This window comes from Emydura macquarii, unplaced genomic scaffold (assembly GCF_026122565.2).
Source record: "Emydura macquarii macquarii isolate MOO-44397 ecotype Brisbane River unplaced genomic scaffold, CSIRO-AGI_Emac_v2 contig_1253, whole genome shotgun sequence".
Lineage (NCBI taxonomy): Eukaryota > Metazoa > Chordata > Testudines > Chelidae > Emydura > Emydura macquarii.
In genome coordinates, this window is record NW_027131390.1 from 56,473,585 (window position 1) to 56,486,655 (window position 13,071).

At 42.0% G+C, this 13,071-nt stretch overlaps 1 protein-coding gene across 1 annotated transcript in view; it reads right to left on the reverse strand.

Annotated features, from left to right (window-relative positions):
• Positions 1 to 8,462: 8,462 nt before the first annotated feature.
• Positions 8,463 to 13,071, reverse strand: part of NOP58 (NOP58 ribonucleoprotein) — a 32,575-nt gene continuing 27,966 nt past the window's right edge. Inside the window, exons 14-15 of the mRNA XM_067548889.1 lie at positions 10,510 to 10,634; positions 8,463 to 8,818 (exon numbers count right to left, since the gene is read on the reverse strand). Coding sequence (XP_067404990.1) covers positions 8,765 to 8,818; positions 10,510 to 10,634 — 179 coding nt within the window. The 3' untranslated portion in view covers positions 8,463 to 8,764. The remainder of the gene's footprint in view (positions 8,819 to 10,509; positions 10,635 to 13,071) is intronic.

Sequence of the window (13,071 nt, forward strand, 5' to 3'; positions counted from 1 at the left end):
ATGTGCACAGCGTGCGAGATGTATGATGACTGGTAGCTCTTCCTGTTCCTAATGGTCTTAAGATAAATGGAAGTAAGTCATCTTAAACTGAAGCAAGTGTCCACACAACCTCCTGCACTGGTTTAGCTAAACCTGTTTAAAATAACACCTTTCATTTAAGCAGTGCAACTTTCTCAGGCAGAAAAGCCCTTACTCCTACTGTAGATGTTTAGTCTCGGAGCAGAGAAATAAGCAGCAGTAACTCTTAGGAAGTGGTCCTACCATAACACTTGGGCAGTTAAAAAATGTTGATGTTAATTACACCGGAGACTAATTATCGCAAGAAAAAAAGGACTCAACCCAAACAAATCCTCTGGCCTTCTACAGGACCAAGGAGAGAGTGAAGGGGGTAAAAAAACTTGATTTTATTTAATCTGAGATCCACAAGCTAAATAATCTGTTATTCAAAGTCTGAACATTTACTGTAGGAGGGTGGCGTCTGGAGTAAGAGTCTTTATGGCCCAACCCTGAGAAGTGTTGTGTACACTTGCCTCTCCTTAGCCCATGTCCTGCCATTAGATTTGAAGCCAAAGTCTCCATGGAAAACATTGAGGCGGTCTGTTTAAAAATGGATAGTAAAATAGAGGCTGTTTGCCTAAATCAAAGAATGAATCCATAGGATCATAGCAGTTAGCAAACATACAAAACATCACCACTGAATAACTCCAGAGGAATTAAGGAATGCCTAGAGATGCTTAAGCATTGGAAATGAGGGAATAGTGAGGAAACGTGGAGGGAAGGAAGGCAATAATACTCTCAACTTCCTGAGGGGTCTCTCACCAAATCTTTTGAGTACAAATTTGATTAAGGACCCTATTTCCATAAAATCATACTACATGATTTCCAACTGAAGCCAATCCCTAGCCCGCAAAGCTGGAGATAAAATGACTGCTGCCACTTGTGACGCACAAGATCAGAGCACAATAAGCTTTTGGAGACTGCTAAAAGATAAAAATCATGTTGCTTGAGAGAGTCCCAAACTATTTCCCCCCCTTCCAAATTAGAGCCCTGAACTACTGGAGATCAAAAAGGATTTCCTCCAGGAAAGAACATAATTCCTGTAATTCTCTAGCCAGCCAATCTCCAGGTTTGGTACAATGGGAACATAACCTCTGGCTTTTTGGTAGGACACAAGCATCTAGACAAAGTGAAAAATAAGCGATGCTGTCAAACAAATATTTGAACATGGATTTCTATTTTCATCTCCTTTCTGTTAGTGACAAGTTCATTTACCTGAAATATAATGTTGATTCTTTACATTAGTTGAATTTATTATGCCCTTAGTAAATTGATTTATATATCTTGACATTAAAATGGCTGGATATTAATTACTTGCACAGAGGCATTGTTGCTCTGTGGTTATTGCAAGGGATTGGAAGCAAGGACTCCTGGGTTCTATTTGTGGTTGTCACAGACTCCCTGTAATTAAAATTGACCTGCCATACAGAGAGCCATCACAAGGCCTATGCACTATTTGCAGCCTGCTTAAACTTTATTTTGAGAGTTTAAGTGATACTTAAACAGTGCACAGGCTTTGTGCTGACTTTCTAAACCAGGGTCAATTTCACTCTGTGGGACTTTGGACAAAGCATTTAACCTCACTTAGTTACGCTAATCCCTTGAAGAGCTGCTGTGAGATTTAATTAATACTTGTAATACCTGTTGATATTCTTGCAGAATTGTGTATGTATGAAGTATTATTATGGATATTCACTCCATATGGTAAGGTAAAGTTTCCTGTTTGTTAGTTTGGCTGTCTGGTGTCAATCTAATAAAAATGCAGACATATTGTTTTTACATGTTCCTATTCTTCCCCACCCCAGCACAGAGTATGAGTCAAACTTGCTCAGTTGCCACATTGTTGTTCATTATTGCTTCAGTGTGTTGCAATACACTTTCTGGGTAATTGGTAACTATTTTTTTCTTATCTCTGTAATGTTCTAGTGTTGGCATTCACAGCTGTATAAATAGTCTGTCTCCCATCCTTTGTGGCTTCAGTTTGTTCTGAGCTTTGCAATCTCATAATTGAGCAAGAACACTGATAGAATGAGAACTCAGACTTCAGCCACCATCTACTCCACCAGATATATACTGAGATGTTCATTTTTAGTTAAATGCTGAGATTTTAAAGTGGTTCTAAACCATTATTGGAGCAAACCCTCCTTTTTATTAATCCCATTGCTATTATGCCACACAAAATGATACATGGAGATTTTGAAAATTCTGAAGCAGTTGTTTTAATTCCCTTTTCTGCAGAAAGGAATCTAAGATGGCTACCATGACAGAGCCCTTGGCAGCAGTTTTATAATAGAGATTTCATTTTGGTTTCAAACAGCCTTATTGCACTCTGTGTTCTTAGAGACTCCTCCTCTTCCTACAAAATACATTTTGCTACAGCACGGCTTATCTGAGGTTCTCAGAGTGCTTCACAAATATTACTGAATTAAGGCTTGAATTAAGAGTTGAGAAGAATCTTCTTACTTCTAAAGATGAATCAGAACAATAAAGTGCTATCCATCTGGGAGCATACATGAAATCCATGGTAAAAGCAGGAGGGAGTGGTCTGAATCAGAATACAAGACCTGAACACCCCACAAACTTTGGAGCAGTTTGGATCCAGAACCAAGCTTTGCTCTTTGAGCCCACTCCTATGATTCACATATCCCAATTCCCAGTCCTGTGCTTGGAGCACAGAACCATCCTTAATCAGTGGTATCTATCATGAATTTCATATCAGTTTCCCCACACATTTTGACCCATCTTTGCAGAGACGAGATCACTATTTCCATTCACTGTTTAGTTATCACCAATGACAAAATCTTTAGCCTCTACATAACCGTGATGAGATACTGTCAAGAAATCCTATATGCTGTAGATTAATATTACTGAAAATATTGAATTATTGAACATAAGGCAATTTTAAAGCTGGGACAGGTATAACATATTGTCTAACAATTAAGCCAGGCTATGCAGAGGGTCGCTGAAGAATGTTAATCTGGTCTGAAAACCACATGTTCATCTTGGACACAAAGGGCTATGTATATATTAATAAACCAATCCTATATGAGGAAATAGCACTGTGTGTAGTAAAGCCATGCAGCTCTTCATGCAAGTTGCTTTAAAATAAATATGGGATACACGTGGAAGAGGGGGGAATAATGACTGTTGCACAGCATTATGGCCTTCCTCAGAGCCTAGGCCCTAGCAAGGGCTGCAATGCCCCTGCTGGAGGGATCAGAGAACTGCAGGCCTTAGAACCTGGGAGCAGAGGGGCAGGGCCAAGACAGGAAGGGGAAGTACAAAAGGTTGGCCTAGCAGCTCAATCACAGGGAAGCTGCTGCTGGAGAAGGATGCTCCTTCCCATGGGCTGCCACCTGAGCCCAACCCAGCCAGAGTCTCAAGGGCCTGCTGGGCCCTCACAACTGGTAAGGGCTACCAGGCCCTAATGACTGGGCAGAGCTACCAGAGACTTCTGACTGGGAAGGATCCCCCGCCCCGAGACCAGCCACAACCTAGAGGAGCTGCCCATTGTCTGGGAACTGGCACCTGAGCCCTGTATGCCGGAGGACCTGCCCTCCGCTGAGAGCCCTGAGGAGTTCCTGGACCTGCCAGTGGCCGACAAGGGACTCCTGCTAGCCACCTATCCTGGGGAAGCTGATTCCTACCTACAGATAGCTGTGTTCAGAGTGGGAGGAATTAGCCTGGGGCAGCTGACTTGGGTCTGTCTGAGCTTGCACTCGCACCAGGGTCAGTGTGTTGCGGCTGGAGCCCAGCTGACTTAGTGGCCGAACCCTTTGACACTGGTAGGGCCCTGGGCTGGGACGCAGGGGGGGCAGGTGGGCCTGCGTCTCCCCCACCCACCCGCCCTCCGGCCCCTTCCTAGCCACCCCGGGCGTGCTTGTCTCCTCTGGGCCCACAGGTGCAGAAGATACTAAGTGTTATGTATATACAGACTCCTTTGCCCACCCTGCCCGGGGGACCAGCTGCAAGCGTGGGATGCAACCAAATCTGCTAACTTTCCCCTTGTACTGTTTGTAACCTGGGAAGGTGGCGGTCACAAGCCTGCCCACTGCTAAAGGCCTCTCCCCCCAGTCTAAAGGGAGGAGGTACTTAGCCCAGGATACAACTAGGTACAGGGGACAACTAATCAAAACCAGGAAGGAGTGTGGGGGGTCACAGGTTTAAACAAAGGGAACCAGAAAGGGACACCGAGCAGAGAACCCCAGACAGCACCCACTGCCCCCGGAACGTGTCATGGGAGCCACTGGACGCTGCCCTGAGGAACTCTGCCCACAGTTGTAGAGCGCCCTCCCGCCAACCCACTCTCCCTGGTCATGTAGATAGCCATTTTGGCCAGGGCTAGGAGGAGGTTGACTTGGTAGGGCCACAGATGGGATGCACGTAGATGAACAGGTGCAGTGAAAAGTGCAACCAGAACATCAGCAGGAGGCTCTGGAGGAGCCGGAAGAGGGGCTGCAACCTGGCACACTGGAGATAAATGTGCACCAGGGTCTCCCTCATGCTGCAATAGGAGCAGGTGTCAGGGTAAGGGGTGAACCGTGCCAAGTACACACCCATGCTCACAGCCCCATGAAGGAACCACCAACTGATGTCCCCGGTGGGCTGTGGGGTCAGGGTGTGCTCTGGCCTTCCTCGAAGCCTGGGCCCGAAACATTGACTCCCATTGACTTATGTGGACAGCATTAGATCAAAGTATATAACACCCAGTGCAGCATTAGGGACAGATGACTGACTGTTAGGTAGGCCCAACCTACTGCACCTGTGCCAGCATTAGGGCATCTGTGGGCCTGAAACATTGACTCCCACTGACTTATGTGAACAGAATTAGATCAAAGTATGTAATCATCAGAACCATAGAGAAAGAGGGAATACTAGACATAAAAATGGTCATTTTTGCAGTTTGACAAATTAAAGTGGAAGAAAAAATTTATAAGTTAAAGTGCTGAGCATTGGCCAAACCATCTCCCCTGGAAGTCCATTTACCATTGATTTCAATGGAAGCGGTTAGGCCAGAGGTTTTGAAAAATCCCACTGACTAAAGCCTGAAAAACAAAAAGCTTGACTGAAAGATGTCCTTTATGTAACATTCACATATAAAAACAGAAGGACAGATCTTAAGCAGATGAATAAAATTTGAGACAAGACATATTCCAGCTCTCTCCCACAGAAAAACATTTCCTTTTGCCTTCTAACTTAAGGCACATCTGCCATTCTAAGTTGTTGTCTAAGCGAGCGCAGTTAAGCCTAGACAAAAGGTTGCACTGGGATGAATAACTGCTCTGAATCAGGACTTGCTCCTGGAATTGCCACATCTCAGTCCACTACCCTACCTACCTGACTAGAGTGGTTAATATGCATATGCATTAGTTTTATGAAATCTTTGGAAAAAGTTTTTTCATTCCAATACAAAACAAACGTCAAAACCTTGACAGTTGCTGCAAATTTTCATCCTCCAATGAGCTCCAATATTTTTTCTCCCAACAGCATCCAGATGAAACCATGTGTTCTTTCCTCCTCATGCATCATATAAAGTAATAGAAGTTACAAAATTGGATATTTGCCCATGAGCAGAACGCAGCTCATGCTTCCATAAACCATAGCGGATCTACAGCGCTAAAAGGAATCAAATTTTGTTTGCAGCAGTACAGATGTCTTAGGAAAAAAATGGCAAGTAAGATGGTACCATTTTTATGGTGTCAAACTTTGACTGTAAATATGCTTTAACTCTATGCCCTGGTTCATTTTCCCCTCTCCCCCGTGACTTAATGCAATTTCAACTTAGTTTGTAAAATTTACATTAATTTAAAGAAAAATATCACCTGATTTAATTCTGAACAAATTCTAGTGCTCATGAATGTTGCCAGAATGATCCTCTAGAAGAAAATTATTTCAAGAGGTACAGCAGAGGCACTAGTAGTGTGTACTGGCTACTAGAAAAGGGGATAATAAATTCATATACAGACTTGATGACTCTAGAATCAAATGATTACCATTTTAGTGTCAACATAACATTGTTCACTTTAATTGACCATTTCCGCAGAACTTTCAAGCCAATATCCTTATCCAAATATTGCGGTCAGACAGCTAGTTACTCTCAAGCAGTTCAAACTAGAACCCAGATTTTAAAGAAATCTCCAATTCCACCCTTGCTCAAAAGAGGGTCAGCAGGAAAGAAGCGTCCAGGTCCCAAAACTTGAACTTGGTCCAAAAGGTCCATCACTTTTGCCAAACAAGGAAAGCCTTCAGCAGCACCCCATTTTCTACTGCCATGGGTGTCTGGGTCGTATAATTTTGGGTGGTGCCCTGCCCTGGCCAGGGTGCTGGGCCCATGTCATGTGGGAGAGGGGCAGAGGAAAGGGGCAGGGCCAGGAGGGGGGAGCACCATTGTGTAGCGCTGCTTGGTGCCAGAAGCAGCTCCTGGCCAGGGTCCTGGGCCCACATGGGAGAGGGGTGGAGCTGGGAGGGGGGAGCAGCCACCAACAAGCATTTTGGAGCCAGGGTGGCTCCTGGCCAGCTGCTGTGTGTGTGTGTGGTGGGGAGGGAGGGAGGGAGGGAAGGAGGAGAGAGGGAGGCAGAATGGCTGGGTCGCACTGGGGGTCACTGCGCTCTGCACCTCCACAGCCACCACCTTCCCAAGCAGTTTTGGTGAAGCCGAGCCCACCATCCTCAATATTGGTGGAGCCTGAGCACCATGGGCCCATGTAACTCGCTGCTTATGTGTACAGCCCAGTTTTGTTTTGCAATGTAAGAACCTATAGCACTTAGAAGAACATGGAAATGTGAATAATCTTTAAATATCCTGATCTGAATGAAAATTTTTGTTTAGCTAGTAAAATGTTTATGCAAATTTTCTGATTCGGATGAATTATACAGGACGGCATGTGAGCAATGAATACATAATTTATCTAAGACTTCTGGGGAAGTGATTACATTAATAGTAAAGACGATAATGAAATCTCATCTGTAATAATTTGTATGAGACTATATTTACAATAAAAAAGCTAAGGGCATTACATCCAAAATTTGTCTTTCATGGATAATTGTACATGCTTTTTCTTTTTGCTGCAAGGTTCAGATTTAATGCATCCGTTACTTCACCAGTAAAATCAGAATCCACTCAAATTCTGGAGATTCATCCTGACCACTAGAGAATTCCACTGCACAGAGCTCCAAATGGGGAAAGATCACTTCATGTGGGCAAATGCAATAGCATAAGGACCCACGACCCTAGCTCCATCAAGGATAAGCAGTGGATGCAGAGCAGTAGGATGTGCCAGAGACAGGTGCCTGATACGCTGATTCACAGCATCCTCTGAGAAGTCTCCCTCCCTCTGCTAGTTAGAACTGCCCTCCTTCCTCTACTGAAACACCAGGGAAGGCAGTGGCTAAGCATTCACACTGGCAGAAAAGAGGCTGTATTTTGCTGTCTGCACCAAGAGGGGTGAATTAAGCAAGTAGATAAATATTTTCATTAGAGAAATCAATATCAATATCTGTTAACACTACCACAAAGCAAACATGGGCATGCAGTTAAATGGGAAGAGCTGGTCAAATTATCTACCAGAAAATCACCAACTGCAATGACTTAAAATAGATGACAAACTTCTTCCAGCCAGAGACAATATCCCCCATTTTGTTAGGGAAGAATATAAAATTCCTTATAAAAAAAGATAAGAAAAGGGAGTCTGTGGGGTAATTTGCACTAAATATTGGGCAAAGGTCGATTATATAGTTAAGTTTGAATTTGCTTTTCCATTGTAAACCCTGTATGTCAGGGTCTACTATGTCTTTTGAAGTCTCATCAGGGCAGTATATTGCTTGCTACCCCGAAGCAATAAAAACATTTAACAATAGTTGAAATAAGTCATTTATATTTCAAAAACCAAAGAAAAGCTTTTCTTTTCAGTTTAGTCACTAAGTAGCTGATGAACTCAATCCTTCGGATTTTTAAGTGGCAAGTAAAATGGCATTGTTAAATAACCACAAAGACAATTTAGAAGTTAACTCACATTACTACAAACGTAAGTCTGTCTTGTCAGTCATTTGCAAAACCCTGTAATCTTCACTTCCAAATTCTCTCAAGGTCTCTCATGAAAACTGAACTGTACACTGCTGATAATGTAGCTCTTTTGTTCTATACACAATTCTTCTGGCTTCTGTAAAGATCAACATTCTTACCAATACACGGCTATTTACATTAATATTAGTGTGCATCTTCTAAACAAGAAATACTGGAACAGTATTGCAGGTAATATTGCCTTTGTAAAAAATAATCAACAAAAACCTTTAAGGTTTAAAAAAGGTAAGAAAGCCAGGTTTTCCTTAGTGGCTACAAATTTTACAAAATTTAGTGAAATTGGTTAGTGTGTGCCAGGAAATAAGAGAGGCAAAATGAACTTGGCTCAAGGTATATACAAAAAGTATATTTTTATTCAGTATCACAAAAGACCACATATGAACAGGGACCTATTGTGACCTTCTCAACTACAGAAATTGCAATAAGGCAGTGGGCCCACCTAAGGAGTTGAAAACAAATTAAATATTCTGTTCTGAGGAAATGATGGAAGATATTTATCAAACTCATCTTCCATCTGCACTCTCCCATTATCAGGGGAAGTTATGGTGTTTGAGCAAATATGTAAAGGGAAAGTTTTCAGGAATATAGTCAGAAGTGACGTGTCCAAATGAGTTGTTTTCTCCCCCACTAGTCCTCTTGCTCTACTTTGATTTTCTTCTTTTTCTTCTTTTTCTCTGTATTCTGCAAATCAACAGAAATATTGCTATCACCAGATATCGGAACACCAATAGGAACAACTAGATAACTTAGCAGTTGGATAGTGATGCTCATATTCACAAAGGGGTTTACAAATGTTAACATGAACTGCCGTTAGGGTCGCACAAACCCATCCATTTCCTTCCCTAAAGAAAAGGATGCTCATAGGACTGCAGGAACCTATAATTACCTCCAATGCACAGCAGTACAAGAGGAAGCCTGAAAACATGGAACTCAGCCACAGAACAGACCAATTTCTAAGGATTGCACAAAGCAAGATACCCTTTCATATCCATATAGGAAGGAGTAGTCAACAATAGGGGGTCTGCAATTTAGATTTTTCCACAGATTTCAGCATTTGGCAGAACCAAAGCTCATTTATAAAAACAAGGTTATGTCCACACTAATTTCTAAACAGTGCTAATTCCACCACTAACACAGAACTGTGTAACTACCATATTACATGCTACCTGAGGAGTAACCTCTACCAGAGGCTCTCAATGTTTTTGGTCCACAACCCCACAAAATAGTTGAAAAATCGTCACTTAACCCACCATAGCCCACCAATGTGGTGAGGCCACAAAATCATGGGTTTAGGGTCAGAGAGAGAAGAGAGAAACTGGAAGGTTCTGGGTGGTGGGATCTTATAGGAGTGTTTCTGAGTAGGACTATTGAGTGGGTGGAGTTGTGGCCTGAAGGTGCAAATGCTTCTTCCTTCTGTAGTTGGCACTATGCATCAAGGATTAGAGAATTCCATTTTGAAGGGCTGCAGGGCCAGCTTTACAGCCTCCTTGAAGTGCTACTACCACTCCCCTGGAGCTGAACACTGCAGGCAGGGAAGGGGCCTGAGGATTAGGTGGTGAGTGGGAGAGGCAAGGAGTGAGCTGCTCCCTCCCTCCTTAAGCACCCCTGTATTCTAGTGACCCCAGGCTTTAGTACTCAGCCAGAGGGATGCAACCCAAGCAGCATTCCCTCCATTTCTGATTTGCACTCCATTTACAGCATGGTTTAGCTAGCACAGGTCTCCAAAAAAAAAAAAAAAATCTTTGTCCACCTTCACAGGAGAAACTGTGGTGAGTCACCACTGCTGGTAGCTCACAATGTAGCTAGCGTGGTTTCAGACACCCCAGTGGCTCAAAACAGATAGAAAGGAAAGGTTTATAGAAAGGGGCATTCATTCGGTGTTTATTTGTGTGGCAGCCACTCTGCATTGCCATTTAAGAGACCATTGCCAGATTCACAGCAGCAGCAGCCAGCTGGTGCAGTCCCAGTGTTACACAAAAATCCTTCTGAGCAATTAAGGGACACCACTGAGTGAATAATACCACTGGGCAGACTGAAGGACGGCCTGTCCAGTCTTTAGCAGAATAGTAGCTATTAAGCTGAACCAAAGGGTGGAAATATAAAGCTAGGGATCGCATTTCAAAGTATGGGGATAAGAGAAAAGGTAATAGAGTACTTGGAGACAGTCATTAATTTCCTATGATCTTTCTTTGTAACCTGACCCATCTCATACCCCGTAATACTGGATATTACCAAACAAAAGGGCTGAAGAGAATATAAAACAATAGTCTCCATATAGAGACATGGGCATTTTTTCTCTCTCACTGTTTGGGAAAGAAAATATCCTTGCAAATTTTAATGAAACTGATCACTTAGAATGATTCCCATCTCACCTCCACTGCTGTGCTAGTGGATGGCTCTTCAGCCGAAGCTGCCTCTTCTTCCATTCTCTGTTTTTTTTCCTTTTTCTTTTTCTTCTTTTTGACCAGTTCACCACCTTCCTCCACATCTGCCTCTTCTGTACCAGAGAAAAGCAAAAGAGTCAGGCTGTCAGTTAGAAGTGTTTAAAGCAGAATGAAAGCCATAACTGCACTGTACATGTTACATAAGACGATGAAGATGTGTACGTTACAGTGAATTCAGAAGTCCTACATGCACTTTCACCTCTCCACATCACCTCTTTCCTCTCTCTCCACTACATCTCCCTTTATCACATGCCTATTCCCTCCTGATATCAGGCCTTACCATTCTGCTTAAGACTTAAAACTTGAACATTCAAACAAATGTGAGCACACTGCTATTTAAGATGAAGAGCATCCACTAATCCTCCAACTGTAACGTTAAAAAAAAAACCAAATCAAGATGTTTTGGTCTGTTTGCTGAGCTACTTTTCAGTGCAGTCTGCAAACAAAGATATTTTGACCAGAATCACAAAAGCAGCTAAAGGACACCAAAATCCATGTTAAAAGTGTATTTGAGTGCAGCAGCAGGCATCAATTTATTCCCAACATCAAGATGTAGGAAAATCTGCCAATATATTGATATTAAAAAGAAGTGTTTTTATATCGGTTTGGACAAACAATACCCCTGTAGTGTTTACAACTCACATGGCAACATTTACAACTAGCATTGTGCAAATCAAGTGAAAAGAAGGAAGTAAGCAATACAAATGGTGAAAAGAATCAGATTTTCTAAAAATAAATGTAAGATATGATTGTTTGTTTGTTTTTTACTTAAACACTCTAATACAATTAATTTTCAGCTGTCTTCCAACAGTTGTTAGCATATCAGACTATTTGGGCAAGTACAGCATAATCTACTACTAGTCAATAATTAACACACTCCCTCCCACACCTACCCACCCCTTTTAGCTTTGGGAATATCCAGTCTAACAGAGAAACCAAACAAAAAGCACTATAGATCTGATAGCTTATGCAGCAGAGTCACAATCACCGGAGCCCCACCTCGTTAAATTTCTTTGCTTAACAGAGTCAGTCTTGGATACCAGGATCTTTAGCAGACAATGCCTTGTAATGCGTAAGCTTATCATGATGTAGCAACAATACTTCATTTCCTACGGAACTGGGATGCTGAATCCAGCAGTGTTTGTGGCATGCAATCATGACTCAAAAGGGAAAACGATTTTTACAGCACTCCCAAAAGAACCAGAACACATTCAATTTTGAATATGAGGGGATGAATCAAACACCACAAAAATAAATCCCAGACAAAATAAACTGAACAGACTTGGACTTCCTGTTAAACTTACAAAAATGTAGCAGCAGAGTTAACTTCTCAGACCAGCATAAGAGTAAAATGATACAAAGGAACATTTTAAGATTTGTCTTGAGTCCAAACATTAGACACAAAATTGATTACAGTGTAGAAAACGCCTAGCTACATCTACAGCAAAATAGAGCAATGCATGCAGCTTACCAGTAAAAAATGCTAAAAGCCTCATTAGCAGAGGATTCCAGATGAAAGGCCTGGTGTGTACAATAATAAACTGATTCCACAATAGATATCAGCCATGTAGCTAACATGCATATATAATATAGCTTCCCACACCAATTAATAATATATACATAAAGAGAAGTAGTTATGTAAAAATAATTGTACCCATATACATTACTCTTACTATACCATGTGACATTCATTATTTTCTGAGTCACATTTGCTGTACTGTAAGTTTTCATTCAGCTAGGATATTGAGTAATAAGACTAAATTTTCAAGCAATGGGCTGGGTGATATCTTTGGAAAATAACCTGTGTTATTACTGTGTCATCAGCTCTGACATACCAAGCAAGGCAACTGTCACATGAATTACAATGCAAAATAATGTATTCTGCATTCAAAGACCTTGTCATTTCTCACAGCTAGCAGTAGGATGCCTTCATGAAGATTTAAATTGCTTGTTTCCAACGGCGCTCAACACAAGATTTTACACGTTCAAACCTGAACAGAATGAGGATAACAGCTCCAGGGAGGCTGTTCTTTCCCCCCAGACCTGGCACTGTCAAGTCACACAGCCCAGTAGGGTTTCTTTGCAGTACAGCAGTTGACAAAAGAGCCAAGAGCCTTTCCCAACAGGTTCTGAAACAGCACCTAGAATAGCTTAGTTTGACTGATGTCCCTACGTTGTGTAGGTATCAGTACCATGAATGTTTTACCATTAAAATATCTTTAATGTACTTTTACATACCAGGCACTTTTATATACACATCATACTCCACCCGCTTCTTCCAGCATACTGATGCCAAGTCAAATAGCATATGATTAAATTGTGCCATATGTAGTCCCTGTCACTTGAGCCTGCCTGCCCTGTAGGGTTAACACCATTTTTTTTTTTTTTTTTTTAAATAAATTAAAGACATTTCCCCTCCTTGCAGGACAAGAGTTTTAGTGACAAACCATAGCTATACACTGTGACCTTTAATGTAAGCTGAATGTTTTA